Consider the following 15,776-nt stretch of genomic DNA (forward strand, 5'->3'; position numbering starts at 1 on the left):
AAACCTTACTAAAACTAACTAAACTTACTCACCAGAAAAATGGATTCAGCCATGAGGCATCTGGCTTCGGTAACTGAAAAAAGAAAGAAATTTACAGTCTATTATCTTTTTAGAAATAAAGCCCCCTATCTAAAACATTTTTTTACAGATACAATTTTACTTCAGCCCAAGAAGCCAACTGGAATTCTGAGACATGATTAAAAAGAAATTTCTCAACAGGTCGATAATTTTGGACATTGAATTGAGGATTAAGCTGAATGGACTGAACAATTTTTGTTTTGTTTTTAGGGACAACGAGGCAGACGTCAGTAAGTGCAGTAAAAAGTAAAACAGACAGACAGAAACAACAAAAGGCGAAGAAAAAAGAAATAGGGCCTACCAACAGCACCTCCAGCACACCTTAGTATTGAAACGAAACGGGCAAAAAATGAAAGGACATGAAAGTGGACATTCAATGCAGGAAAAAAAGTAAAATAGGAAGATCTCAAGTTGTACCAGTGCAACGACAAAGCATATTTCCTACTTACTTATCATAACAGATGATGATAAAAAATGATTTTGATCTACACTTTTGAAATACCAGTCAAAATTGTTCAAGCCAGCTACCAATTGCCAAAGAGAAAATTGGCCCCCAGGGAGAATGGGAAGTGGCCATTTGTATTGGCGATTGTCCTATACAGGTAACCCTAAGTACAGGTTCGACTGTATTTCAATCTCTTCCATTTGACTTTACAAAACTTGTTTATGTACAAGGCCCATGTCTGTCTTGCTTACATGAACATGCAGTGGAAGTTCAGTTTCACAGACTGGTCTTGGAGACAGGGAATGACTAACCAGAACTCCAGTGAACCTTGCATCATGGTGTTTCTGAGTTAATCATACACAAACTATATGTCTTGACTATAACTATAATCAGCCCAACACTGGAGAATCTTGGGGGTAAACAAAACGAAAGCAGATCTTGATTTTCTAAATCGAGACTGCTGAGCCTCAACATGATACCAAACTTCCACCATAACCGGTTATTAGAGTGAAACTTACTCACTGAGTGTGGAAAGCTGGTAAAAATTGAACTTACTGACCTCATCAAAACAAGTATTCAAATTTTAGAGAACAAAAGTTATTTTCTTGGGTCTTTCCAAGGTCACTTGGCGTCGTCCTCAAATTCGGGGGTTGTTTGTTGTGTCTCAACGATTTTATTCAAATTCACAGGTTCCCTGGGATTCCTGGAGCCTGGCAATCACTCTGTAATAAAGCTCCAGCTTTGCTGCTTTGCATTCAACTGTTAATTTTAATACTAACCGTTCCATCAGCTGAAGCTGAAAAGTAAGGAAAATTCTACGGGGGCTACCCAGCAGGGTACAGGGACAGCGTCCCAGTGGGGGTTCAGGGGGCAAAGCCCCCAAAGAAATTGAAATTTAGTGCTTTTAGAGAGTTGAAAATGGCATTTGGGAGCCTGTTTGAAGAAAGTGCTAACAACCCATAACATTTATTTTTTCACTAACATTTTGTTTTGTTCGATTTCTTCACCTACATATCTTTCCATTGCTGGCAACGTTTAAAAGCAGGTTCCCCTTTCATTGTTACTATAATTCAATTAATTTGTCGTCGCACCATTGATAGAAGGCAAACCTGGGGATAATGAATAGATATGTACCTTCACAATACAGTTGCCCAGTGTATACCCTAATTTTTCCTCAATTTTTGTCTGAATGTCGCCTGTCACAACCTCGGAACACCACTTCGAATTATTCTTAATTTTAGTAGTCTTAGCATATTCTTTCATTGCAGCCCTTATATCGCATTCACGTACCGTAGAATCTTCGCATTGATAATTTCTCTAGATCTAGACAAATTTGAACCAAAAAAAAGTTTCTTTCTGACAGTAATTTTCTGTCTAAGATCACAAGTCAATTTACTTGATCAAAGAACAGATTTTCCAGCCGCGGCAACAATCCGGAGATAGACAGAAGGAATGAGAGAATGATAGAAAGCAAGAAATTGGCACAAAAAGTTCGCCAGATTTTGATCCATCTGAAGGTAAAAAATGTACTGCCGACCAACCCGCAATGAATGCATGAGGCATAGCCGAATAATGGCCGATTGCAGCAAATGTGCAATCTGGCAGGTGTCTATAACATTAACTTGTTGCCGAGACAATTACTGTAAATATCCGTAACTTATACAAGACGATTCGAAGGCAAGTACGGATATTTTGCTACGGAATTTCGGCAGTCCCATGCAGTCGCAGTATTTTACGGAGTAAGTTGATAATGATGGAGGAACAAGAACGGAACAGGCAGAAAGTACGGATTTCCGTAAAAATACGGAAGAGTGGAAGCACTGAAAAGTTATGAGCCACCCCAGCAGAGACGTAAAAGAAGTCAATGAAAAAAACTTATCAGCCAGCAAAAACACACTAAACAGAAAGGACCAGTTTTTTAAATTCAGATGTTAAAATATCAGCCCCATCATTAACTCTGTAGTTTCGGCACCATTATCGGTTTGGTGGTAGAACCGTTCCAAAAACATAAGAAACTAGCAGTCCTACACACACACACACACACACACACACACCCAAGTACCTGTATACACCTGGTGGCGATGGGGCTCCCATTGGCACGCAGTTGGAAGAATTCAGTAGATGGCTTGACCCTTTCCGGGGTGCCCCCACTAGCTGCCCCACTGGCCATACGTTTACCCATACGGATGACAAACTTGCGTTTGAAGTGTGAGAGGAACTTGAGATTTTCCTGCTGCTGATGTTGACGAACAACTTCCAGTTTGTCCCCAAACAGAGACTGGAACTTCTTCTGAAGACTGTGCAAGAGATAATAATAATCGTAATAATAAAAGTTATCATAATAATAAATAGTATTTGTAAAGCGCATATCCACGCTTGATACCAAACTCCATGCGCTTTACAACACTATATTTAAATAGATGTACAAACATCAGGTTATAATATGTCAGGTTTGCCCATTTTTATTTTAAAAAAGAAAAAACCCCCACATGAAATTGGCCTGCCGGTTTGGAGACAAAAAGTACAATGAGTTCATTCATTCATTTATCAGGGCCTGAAGTGTAATGATATGACTCTTTCTCATTGCAGGCAGTAAACATGAGGTTGATTCCTGTACGTGGGAAATTATCTTATCAAGTACCTCCTTCTTTTTGCTAGGATGTTGTGTCTCACTCAGCCGAAGTTGACCCGGACATGCATGATTGAAGGAGTGTCCTCCTCAACAATACAAATTGTGTAGATGGGAGCACAAAATAGTTCCACTCATTTGTTAGTTTTTTTTAAAAAGAGAACCCATCAACTGAATACCTTCGATAAAAGTGAAATTGATTGATTGTGTTGTTAATCTAGTAGTTACGTTGTCGGGCTCGCAACCTAAAAGATATGGGTTTGAACTCTGTGAGGGGTCCAATGTTGTGTACTTGGGAAAGGCTCTAATACAAAAATTTCTCTCACTTAACCCAGATGGGAATGGATACCCAACTATAGGCAACAAAAGATCTTGTCAGTTTGTCAGTGTTTGAGCACTTCATCAGCTGTTTGGACAGTATACTTTCTGAGAAGCTAAAAAATGTTTCCGAATCATGTTCTAGAGTCTGCTGGAGTTATAATAGCTGTAAAGCGCATGGAGTATGCTGTAGAGCATGGATACGTGTTATATGAATGTACCAACTATTTTCATTTTAAAAAGAGAAACCCATCGAGTTTTGCCTTTTATTTATTAGACAGGAGCACAGCCCTCTAACCAGTAGCTGTCGTAGCGCAGTCTAGGACATCACAGTGCAATTTATAAAGTCAGAAATACCCCTGTTACACAAATTGGCAAGACAAAACGCCACTAGCACTGTGTTGAAAATAATTATCAAACTGCTCAAAGTCAGACTTTGGGATATAACTGTTAATCAAAATCTATAGTATATATTTGATTTTTTTCTTGTAAAAATTCGCAAGCCTTCTAAGAAAATCCTAAGAATGTTAAAAACTACTCAATATTGTAAAAATGCAGCAGACCGGAAGTAGATTTAACAAAAAAAGAAACCTGCCATGAAATGCTAGATCTGAAGAAAAACCTCAGCAATTAAGGTTCGCCATTCTTTTCTCTGCTTGGGTACTTTAAAAAAAAACCCAACCCAACCTATGTTTTGCTTTTCTTTCCCCGTCACCCACCTGTTCCAAGCTCTATAAGTATAGAAAGACAAATCGGCTTCTCAGTGTAAGACTATGCTATACGCCATTATGAAAAGTGACGTATGATGGAGTCTTACACTCCCCCCACCAGGGCAGTGCTACTGAATGAAGTTGTCTTAAGGCCATTCCCAAAAAACCACTCTTATGCATAGTAGAATTGTAAATGGGCTGACTTATCAATGTCATGCTCATACTATGCCGGAACAACATAGGGGGAACTGATGCTCTTTTTTTCCTCATCCTTACTATCGTCATTTTTCCTCTACTTCTTTTGTATGTTTGTCACTCTCTTGTGAACTGGTATTTCCGGGGCGCCTTGATAGTCGAAGCAGACTTTGTGCTGTTGAGGCTATAGAGGTGAGCAGAGTAAACCTGATTCCCCGTTTGGACTTCTCTGTTGACATCCACCCCTCGGTGCTCATATGACCTTGTGCAGTCACGAGTGCCGTAAGACTTTACTAAAACTAAACTCAAAACTAACAGAGTCTTACACAGAACAGCGGAAATAAATCATTAGAGTAAGTGAGAATGAACCTGAAAGTGAAAGTGAGCCAGCCCATGTTGGAAGCGTCGCGGCCCTGCCAGAAGTAGACGACACACTTGAACTCGTCCTCAGGCAGATCCTCCTCCTCCAGCTCCTCCTCACCCTCACCCAGCTCCACAGGGATCCAGTAACGACACAGGAACACGTAGCAGTCCTCCGAATGGAACACACCTGAATCGGGGAGCAATTCAATTTTATTAAAGAGTCTCACTGCACTTGCAACACAAATAAGTTATATAAGTGCCGAAGAAAAAGGGTGCTAATAGAAAAGGAGGAGGACTGCTAACAGTGACAGATGTTTGAAAGGAAAAAAATTAGCAAACTACACCAGGGCACCCATCAACCACCAACCTTCCAGAATGTACAGGAGCATTGTATTTGTATGTGTTCCACGCAGTTTACCGATCAGCGCAATCTTGCACATTTTAATGATCGTATAATGGAGCGGTTGTACTTGTGAGCTCTTCAGATTTATATCTTAATTCTAATTTTCATATATTTTTACACTTTTGAAAATATACGTGAATGTTCTTTGATGAGAGTAAAATAATAAATATGGAAGTGAAATGAACTTTGAGTTTGATAGCTAGCATTGTATCATTCTTGTGGGCTCTTCAGATATTTTTACACTTTTGAAAATGTATGTGAATGTTCCTTGATGTGAGTAAAAGAATAAAGATGGAAGTAAATTTTTTTTTCTTTAATCATAAAAAAAAAAATAAAGTATTCACGCAATCTTCAGATTGCCGCGTAATTATACGATCGTCAAAACGTGCAGCGCAATTTTACAATCGTTAAAACATGCAGCACAATTCCTATAACATGGAGCCAGGTGGGCGGAAAGCCTTGGACACTCCAGAAAAAAAAAGTCAAAGTTAAAAAATGCACTTTTAGTGGATTCGAGCTAGGGCCATCCACTCCATACCCAGATACCTTGAGGGATCATCTCTGTCTCAGAGGTTGACATGCAATGACCCACCATAGTCCAGTATGATACCAACTGAGCTAATGGTGCCCCCAAAGAATCATGAATATCAAAGTGATATATGTATCATTTGGTTCTGGCGTAAAAGCCACAAGAAACTGACAGAAACGACAGAGGCATCCTAAACAGGTAGGATCTACCTGTGGTGCACTACAACCACCCTCACAGTGTTGAAATATGGTGGATAACTTTTTACAAAACACATTGACTGAGTAGCTCATTATCTACTCGTTGCAGTCATAATTCCTCAGGGGTAAGGGGCTACATCCAATAATAACACACTCTGCCATCAATATGTTAGAGAAGCATTTGGAAAGAGGGAAAGAAAGTACAGTGACAGAAATAAAACCTAGACTTAAGGATGCAATTACCATAACATTGGAAACGTGCCATTTTTGTACCCTGTTTCAGAGACAAACATCTGCACACACAAATATACACACCCACTTAGACTTCCTGATACTGTAATTATGAGCACTAGCCTAAGTGCATAGTACACTGAAGAAACACACACACATATATACTCAAATTCTTCCAGTCATTAGCATTTGTAAACAAGCAAACTACCCAATAAAAAAAAATAAGCTTGCATTGATGGAAAAGTTTAAAGAGCGGTGTAAGTCCTCACATTTCAAACTGACATAGTTTGAGAAAAGAGAAGCACATTTACACAAAAACGGCATTATAGTGCAGGAACACAAACATCAGAGGTGCCAGGATTCCATTAAAAATCTCGAACCGTTCAGTCCCCGTGAAACAAACAGGCCGGGACACAAAATTTATAGATCATTTTGTTTAGCCAATCTTATATTAAAAAAGTCAGGCTTAATCCTGACAATATTAGGTATCTGGATTTTCCGGATTTATATGGAAAATTGGCGTCTCTAAAACATAACCAGAGAAACCTACCTAGTTCATCATCTGGCAGTCTGACAAATTTCTTTCCTTCCAGCACAAAAGACTCCATGCCATCCAAGTCCTCGTTCCAGTCCGCCGAAAGTTGTTCCTGAATTGAATATAAGAGAGAAAAAAAGTGACACACTTAATCAGCTGTTTATAAATGTTTTTTAGCCTCCTTGGACATAATTTACGTTAAGCTAACAAATGTCTTTACTAACAATAAAAAAGGAATAAATTAGAACTTGATCAGTACCTTAGCTTGCAAGAAAAGGAAAGTAAACCAAAATACAATACTTAACATATCTCCATGCAAATTTTCAACATTAACTTAATGGAAAGATACTTTTTTTTAAATTTAGAGAAGTACATCAGCGTTTCAGTGTTGACAAAAAGTGAGACCAACAGACAGAAACACAAATTTATAAAGAAGTAAGACCAGTGGCATCTTCTGACTATCTATGAAGTGTACTTTGAAATGTATTGAGCAGCTGCAATGATTGTACTCAAAGATAAAACATTTGTCGCAAACCCATCAACACAACAGGTGGAAAAGCAACAAGACAGTGGTCAACACTCACAGCTTCCTCCTCCACCATGGCTGGCTGTCGAGGCATGAACAACGCAGACAGATCCGTTTGAAGTTTGTCTTTCTCCATTATCACCTGTAAGAGGAAGAAAGTTGTCCTATATTTTGAACTTTCATGGTTTAAAAAAAACAACTAGTCTTTAGTCATGTACAATTACCGAACGAAGATCAAATAACTGCTGTAAATTCTTTGGCCAAACAGTTTATTCATACCTGCTTACATTGCCTGGGCCAAAATCTGTAGTTGGACGCAAATTTTTGTCCAAAAATCTGTAGTTGACCTAAAAAATCTGTAGTAGGCTATATCACCACTTGTCGCATACTTAATTTGGGACCCGTATCAATATTTTGACCCATATCAAATATGCATGAATGTGTTTGCGACTTCAAACAAAAGTAGAAAATGACAAAGAACAACAACAAAAAAAAGACATATGAAAACTACCAGAGGCATTTACCCTATATAGTAGTTGGTGCGGTTCCTGTCCTATTCATACCTGCACGCACACACACAAATGAAACCAAAAAAACTCCTACCCCCCCCCCAAAAAAAAAAAACAGAAGCAAAGAAGAAAAGGTGGGCCTTGGATGACTTAGGCCTAGCCTTAGCCCTTTGCCTTTGAGGAGTTCACAAGGTAAGAGTAGGACAGATCCCGAGTCCACACAAGGCCTGCACCAACACGCGTTTTGCAGAGAGTTCTAGATCTAGTAGTAATAAAAAATTAGGATACTATAATTTGCTTCCAAGTTCAGTTTTTGTCCCCTGGTGTTGCCTTCAACCCCCCCCCCCCCCTCCTCTCCCGAGTGTATCTTTTAAAAAATCAATAATCTCCCCCCCCCATTCTGGAGTCCTATACTACGCAGCGCTCAGACTTTAAATGAACTTTGGTGACCCCTACAATTGCCGGTGCTCACAATGTGATGGAACGCGCAAGTTCATTGACCGGTCACAATGGCAAGCCCGTCAAGACGCTTGTATAACTATAACTTTCTGTTCTGTTCATTTTTTTTTTCACATTTCTCAAATTCCAGGGTAATTCCCGGGGACTGGCAGTCACCCTGCTGAATCGCGAAGTCGGAGGCTTATCTCTCAAAATCGGTGGATCGGTAGTTTGACCAAAAAGTCGGTGATCTACCTATTTTTTCTGTACGGTTGGCAGGTATGTCTATTCCAGTTTATCACGTTTACCATCACAATCACAGTAATAGCTACAGCAAAACGATCACTGCATTATTAGAAGTAAGGCGAATATTTTAACAACTTCAGTTGCAAATTCAAACAAAGGACATACCTTCATGTCAGCCCCTCGTCTGTGTATGGACTCAGCAGATCTCGTGTAGTCAACAGGAAGCACATCGTCCCAACCAACAAACTTTGTTTTGAAGATCTGAGGCTCTGTGCTGAAACATCACAAGAAACCATCCAAATACATTACAATATAGACAGCCTTCAGAAAACTGTGAGGTTGCAGAAAATTTATAAAGGACAACTGAAAACACTCAACCAAATTTGTTTGCCCCTGTCGGTGGAAGGGTGAAGCTTTCTTTATACAGTCTGGTACACACATAGACAAATCAGCAAGACACATAAATCTTTTTGTAATGTATGAATTTTGCTATGTATGCATTTAAAAATACTAAGTACAACTAATTACATGAATAAGAAAATTTCTGAACCTGACTATCTATTGGCTGAGTACATGTTTCCCGATGTGAATGTTCGCCATGTGTGTGCTAGAGTGTATCTTCTTTTTGGTGCTGCTTCTGACGGCCTTTTTAGAATATCTGACATTAAACACAATGCCTGTGGAGAAATGCTTTATGACAAGCTTTTTTCCATTCACACAGTGACAGATTTTTTTTACTTGCATTGTCTTAGAGACAAGTGTGCATAAGGAAGTGTATGTTCGCCTGTGTGTGTGTGTGTGTGTGTGTGCGTGTGTGTGTGTGTGTGTGTGTGTGTGTGTGTGTGTGTGTGTGTGTGTGTGTGTGTGTGTGTGTGTGTGTGTGTGTGTGTGTGTGTGTTCGTTGTGTGTGTCTGCATTGTGTATGTGTGAGAGTGTGTGTTTGTATGTTTGGGAGAGGGAGAGGGAGAGGGAGAGGGAGAGGGAGAGGGAGAGGGAAAGAGAGAGAGAGGGAGAGGGAGAGGGAAAGAGAGAGAGAGAGAGAGAGAGAGAGAGAGGGGGAGGGAGGGAGGGAGGGAGGGAGAGAGGGAGGGAGAGAGAGAGAGAGAGAGAGAGAGAGAGAGAGAGAGAGAGAGAGAGAGAGAGAGAGAGAGAGAGAGAGAGAGAGAGAGAGAGAGAACATATATGTGTCACGATGCGGAGTGGTGGAATCAGGGGCTCGTCAATTTTGAGGCATATGGAGTTATTGGTATGACCTTAAAGCCTCTCAATTTGCCTTGCTTTTTGATGAAAAAATATCCGTTTATCATGGATACAAGTCAAGATATAGGCTATTGAAGGAGGTGGGGGTCGCCTGGTTCCAGAGATAAAATTAACGAGAAAATAGTCGCCAAAGTTGAGTTATTTCCTTAGCTTGAGAGTCCGTGGAAACTGAAAATTTACATCTTTTATGCCTTCAATCAACAATTTTTAGTAACATCCACACAAAAATGTGTTCTTTAATGGGCATGAAAGGTGTTGAGCCAAAAAAACCAAAAATTCCCAAACCTGCAGAAAATTGCCAGTTTTTTTTATTTTCGTTATTTTGAAAAGCGCCTGATTTCCCCACGCTGCCTCACATATGTGTGTGTGTGCATGTGAGTGCATACGTGAGTACATATACATGTGTAAGCGCACTTGCCATAGTACAAATGAGAGAGGGAGAGGGAGAGGGAGAGGGAGAGAGAGAGAGAGAGCGAGAGAGAGAGAGAGAGAGAGAGAGAGAGAGAATGGAGGGAGAACATATATGCGTGTGTGTGCATACGTGAGTACATATATATATATATGTGTAAGCATACTTGCGATAGTACGAATGAGTGTAACTTACCCCTCCAAGCACCGGTAGATGGTCACATACTCAGGTCGGCAGATCATGTCATGGAGTTCCTGGGAAAGTTTCAATGCAGCAGCCCGCACCAGACGTGTGGACTTCTTGCCAATCCTGGGTAGAACATTCAGTCAAAACAGTATTAAAAAATGGCATTTGTATACCAAATATCCCTGATGAGAACAAGCTCTTTGCCCCTTACAATCAACACAATAATACATGAGTAGAAATGCTTTACGACAAGCTCATGTATGGTGTTGATTATTACCCCTGCAGACCCTGGAACACTTTGAAACATTCTCAGCTCCCCAGAAAACAGCTGATTTAGTGCTCAAATATTAACAAACTGACAAATTGTTTAGCTGTCAATAGTTGGGTACCCATTCCCACCTGGCTGAAGCAACGAACATTTTTGTAAAGATCCTTTCCAAATTACATAACATTAGGCCCACTAGACCACCGACACCATAATATTTTTATGAGGGTTCAATCAGTCTTTTAGAAAAAGACAATCAGAAAAATGTATGGAACAATGAAAATACTACCTGGTGAGCTGTTCTACAATGCAATTAAAACTAACACTTTTATTTTTATGAACTCAGAAGAAAAGCAAGTGGGTCATCAGAAACCATGACTCCACTTACCAGACAGGTTTGGTAATTACCAAAAAACAAAAAGCAATGGATCACATTAAGTAAATACTCAATGTGCTTTACAATAATGATTACATGAACAAATACACTTATTTATCCAAATAGCAACAAAAAATATATGACATAATACAACTGATCTTTTTCCTTTCCTCCTCTCTCTTCTCTTTTACCCTCTACCTCTTTCTTCTCTTCTTGTCTCTCACGTACGCAAATAAACACACATATACCCAAAAACTGGAACCCTTGCACAAATCTATTTACATGACCTAAGGAAGAATGTGTCGTGACAGCCTTCAACCTTGACGATTGACTTTAATCCTTTCAATTCAACATGTTAAGAGTAATCCAATGCATAATGTTTCTCATTTAACAAAAGCTTGCAGAAAATCTAACCCTGAGCTGGAAGCACTCACCACACAAAGACATCAGTGATGCAGTCAAGGATGTACACACACTTGGTGTCCAGCAGAGAGTTTACCAAGCGGTTCTTAGGGATGTGAACTGAAATAAATAACCGCAACATTATAGAATGGCTGACATTGTAAACAAAATCACTGATAATCAGATTTACATCCCAAAAGAAAACTCGAGCAACCCAGGGAATGAGGCATCATAAAGAAACCCTTTCCCTTCTTGTATCAGTGGAAAGTCTGGAAAATTGTAACAGTACAAGCAATCAACAATGTTTGATATCTCTCCAGCGTGTGCCGTATGTACCTATCAGCATTCACCATGACCCACTCCTACCACTGAGAAGTACATGTCATCTTTCCACCCTGCAAAAGAAACATTTACGAGCAACCCTCCCAGCTATAAAAGTAAAGATGACAGCTACGTTAGACTTGACTATATACAATCAAAGGCCGCTGGTACCTCAAACATTGTAAGAATTTTAGTCAAATAAAACACTGGGCATACCTCATATATGGCACAGAAATTGAGTGCTGAAAAATCACGAAAAGATAAAAAAGATGATAAGAAAGAGAAAAGGCAAGCAGCAGCCGAAAAATGGGAACTGAGATCTCTAACACAACAAAAGTTTATTATACATGGAGAAATCTGAAATCAACTCACCTTGAGGAAGTTCCAAGTACCCTTTGCCAAGACCCACGCGGTACAGTCTAGGATTGGCCAAGGGAATGTCTGACTGAGCGGATATCTGTGAGGGGGCAGGAAAACAAAAGCATAGAAGCTTTGAAGTGTCTTGTTTTGGGACTTTTCAATAACAAATTACTGCTGATATTGACTAAATGACTCTGGCACCTGTTCTAGCACAGCATAGATGTTTCAAATAAAATACTTTCTTCCAACCTAAAAGCGACAGTTGCGTAAGATAGCGTAGGCAAATCTCCCACTTGAACACAAACTCTGGGTTTTCACTGTGTGTGTCATGTACTATATCAATCTGTCACCGATATTCTCTTCAGAGAGAGCACATACACACACACACACACACACACACACACACACACACACACACACACACACACACACACACACACACACACACACACACACACACACACACACACACACAAATAAATTAATCTTTTTTTTTTACATGCGGTTTGCAGAATTATAAGAAAACAAAATGACAACAACCATGAATAACAGCCTTACGTAGATAGAAACAGAAGGCAGAAGGACAAGTGCAACACAAAGAAGAGAGCGCCTACCATAAATAAATGTCAAACAAAAAGGATGCCTACAGTAATCAAAATCTACATTAAACCAGCATAAGGAGACAAGACGAAAATGGTCAAAAACTCAATTCAGGAGATGGAAAGAAAACAAACCCCCCCAAAAAGTCCAAATAATTAAGAATACCAGGCAGTGACAGAAACAGCCTTAAGCACAAACAAGTCTCACAGTACTAAAGATAAACTTAACAAGTGGGGCAAACTATCACTTTGACAATTCAATCTTTTATAAAATTCGAAGCTAGTTACGGATGAGTTTGTCAATTTGCGCTAAGCATTCACTTTTAAAAATTGAATGAAGTAAAGGTTTGCAAGATATTCAGCACATTCTATGAAAAAGGACGAGGGCAAAAAACCCCAAACAGAATAAAGTCTGTCCTAGTCTAGTGGTCACAATGTAAGAATCACAAGCGAAAGGTCTTCTGTTAAATCCGTAGCTCGGCCCAATTGGAATTTCTATCCTTGTGAAAAGAAAACTACCATTCAACCAACTGCAAATCAGTAGACACAATCATGCAACCGCTATCGTTATAGTGAGTAATGTGCCATCTCAATGTATTTTGTTTTAGTAAGAGATTTGCGGCACATGCAGTACAATAAGGTCATATAAGTGCCGAAGATTAGAGGTGTTACAAGATAGTAACAAACAAAAATAAGAAGGAAGAAAGATCAGGACGATAGATGTTTGATAAGAAAGAAGGAGCAAACCACACCAGGGCACCCGCTAACAACCCACTATCTCAATGTTTGCACCCAGGGAACTGATATTGATAATTAAAAGGAGAGGGTCGGCGAAGGCAGTGATATCAAAGTCATGTGAAGTCTCCACCAAAAGAGACACAAGGCTGAAAACAAGTACTAAAACACCAAAAGAGACACAAGGCTGAAAACAAGTACTAAAACTTCAAGCTGGCATAAAACCATCTTTTTTTCTACACCAACAGATAGAAAAGAAAAGATCTGATAAAAACACGCACAGGGGAAACATAGAATTACACTGTAGAGCTATGACTCACAGTGACTTCCAAATTGACCGGTGGTCCTCCTATCAATCTCCAGAACTCTCCCGTCTCTTTGCCCTGGGCAAACTGGAAGATTTCTGCAGAGCCCTTTCTCTCGTTCTTGTTGATCTTTTCAGCAATTAACCTGAACAGACAGAAATTACAAAATTTCACCAATGGCCAGACAGACGGTCAAGCATTTTAGCTGTCTATTTTGTGAAACTTTACAAAGAATAAAAGGATTAACAAATATTTACCAGTAGGCAATGTTGGAAAAAACTGATGATCACATACAAAAGACACAGGTTACAACTGAAAACAGCACAAAAGTACATTTTATAGCAAAAACATTTAATAAATGAGAAGAAAAAAAATACAACAACTTAACCTGATGATGAAATTTATCTAGAAACAACTATGACAGATTTCATGATGTATTCCGTACATCAGGCAATAAAAGTACATTTTTCCCAAAACAAGGAGCATCTTTAACAGAAAGAGAAGGGGGATACATCTTCAACATTTAAAAAATCAATTTAACCACACCCTCAAACAAAGAAAAAAATAAGAATCTGCAGACTAGTTGTCAAATAAAATGTGCATACATTGTTTCAGACAACATAAACCTCTCTTTACCTTGTCTTGGTGCGAGTGACTAGATTTGATTTTTTCCCATTCCAGATGAACAGCTTCTGACCAGCGTCCAGCAGAAACACGTGCCGCAAATCCAACAGATCTACCAGAACAGGACACTGAAACACATCAAAGCAATGTTATTGCAGGCAGGGGGAAAACAAGACACAAAAAGGGCAACAGAAACCTGAAACTAACATTCCACTACTTAAAACACAAATACTGATCCAAGTCTGGATTAAAAACAAAATACCGAAAAAAGAAGAAGGTAACAGAAAAAAGAACAGGTCTATCAAAAATTAAGAAAATACTTGCACATCTCATCCGAAAAAGATCTGAAGGTAGTGAAAACATTAACTCACTGACTGCCAGGCCCGTGGAGCCTCAACAGCTGTGGACTGCTGGGGTTTTTAGAGTGTTTTCAAAAAATCGTAACTCAAAAACTATTGTACTTTGAGATCTGAAATTTTGTGTGCTGTGCATTTACATGCTTTAGTTTACTCATGCCACATATCTTCTCAATATATGAAATAGTTTTTTTAATTAAAACGATTTTCTGAAAAATGGTCAATATTTGACCCAAAAAACCCCAATGTGAAATCAACATGTCGTTGTTCATTGTTGTTTGTTTAGGCTAGTTGTGTTGATTTATGTTGTTTTTGACACAAATAACAATCAAACAAACACAACAGATAGATACAACACCGCTTTTGTTATAGTTTACCTTAGATATGATAGATAGTTCTTTGTATGGGAGTCTCTGAAGTGCGCTAGCCGACATATCACTACCGTTGTGAATTGTAGGCCTAGATCTAGTATCTCTTCCCTGTGTTCCCTGTGCAGTTTTAATTTTTTTCGAGGTCTAGACCTCTTTGCAGCCTTCTTACTTGTACTTGGCTGATCAATATCTAAGTCTGATTCACTATCAGTGGACACAGAGTCACTACTACATCTAGATCTAGATCTAGATCTTGTACTTCATCTCTAAGTAGATCTAGATCTTGATCTAGGACTAGATCCTGGCGCACTACACAATACATCTAGCACTAGAATCGGGTAATCTTTGCCTTCTTTTACCTTCCCGAAAAAAAATGATGGGCCAGCATCGCTATCAACATCTAATTCACCTATTTCAATGTCTGATCGAACACCATGAAACGGCTCATCGTCACTTTCGTCCGCTAATGTAGTAGTGTAGTGAAATCACAACAGAGGTCTCTTGTTGAAAAAAATCACCAAAAAAAAAATCGAACGCGTAAGGCAGATAACTCTAGTAATTTATCTCGTCGAAATGGCTTCCCTAACTGCTGTAAACTGCCAGACCCGGTTGCGGTCCGGGATGAATATAGAGTAAAATTATAAAGTCCATGCCGGAGGACCTCCGGGTTCGGAAATTTTATTACGTAAACTCATCCCGCATACGCTCCGGTAACGGCAGTCAGTGAGTTAACATGGTGAAAGTGCTGTAGCAGGAACCATTATGCTTCGACCTCAGCAAAGATTTCCCAGACGCAAGTTTTTAGTTTTAATTAGTGTTTTATAGCACTTGTATTTGTAACACCAATAGGTGACA

The 15,776-nt window shown here is 39.3% G+C and overlaps 1 protein-coding gene across 3 annotated transcripts in view; it reads right to left on the reverse strand.

Moving 5' to 3' along the window:
* The window catches only part of LOC101860410 (protein flightless-1 homolog), a 56,325-nt gene that overhangs the window by 12,025 nt on the left and 28,524 nt on the right, over positions 1–15,776 (reverse strand). The window contains exons 20-30 of one of the 3 annotated variants that reach the window (XM_005097672.2): positions 14,207–14,322; positions 13,586–13,715; positions 11,944–12,028; positions 11,283–11,370; positions 10,217–10,330; positions 8,518–8,626; positions 7,218–7,301; positions 6,649–6,745; positions 4,745–4,925; positions 2,586–2,820; positions 33–73 (exon numbers count right to left, since the gene is read on the reverse strand). In XM_005097672.2, coding sequence (XP_005097729.1) covers positions 33–73; positions 2,586–2,820; positions 4,745–4,925; positions 6,649–6,745; positions 7,218–7,301; positions 8,518–8,626; positions 10,217–10,330; positions 11,283–11,370; positions 11,944–12,028; positions 13,586–13,715; positions 14,207–14,322 — 1,280 coding nt within the window. Of the gene's footprint in view, positions 1–13; positions 74–2,585; positions 2,821–4,744; positions 4,926–6,648; positions 6,746–7,217; positions 7,302–8,517; positions 8,627–10,216; positions 10,331–11,282; positions 11,371–11,943; positions 12,029–13,585; positions 13,716–14,206; positions 14,323–15,776 lie in introns of those variants that run through there. The other 2 variants (XM_035969594.1, XM_005097673.2) reach the window with 2 other exon arrangements.

The sequence above is a fragment of the Aplysia californica genome, unplaced genomic scaffold (genome assembly GCF_000002075.1).
Source record: "Aplysia californica isolate F4 #8 unplaced genomic scaffold, AplCal3.0 scaffold00161, whole genome shotgun sequence".
In the NCBI taxonomy this organism is placed as follows: Eukaryota; Metazoa; Mollusca; class Gastropoda; order Aplysiida; family Aplysiidae; genus Aplysia; species Aplysia californica.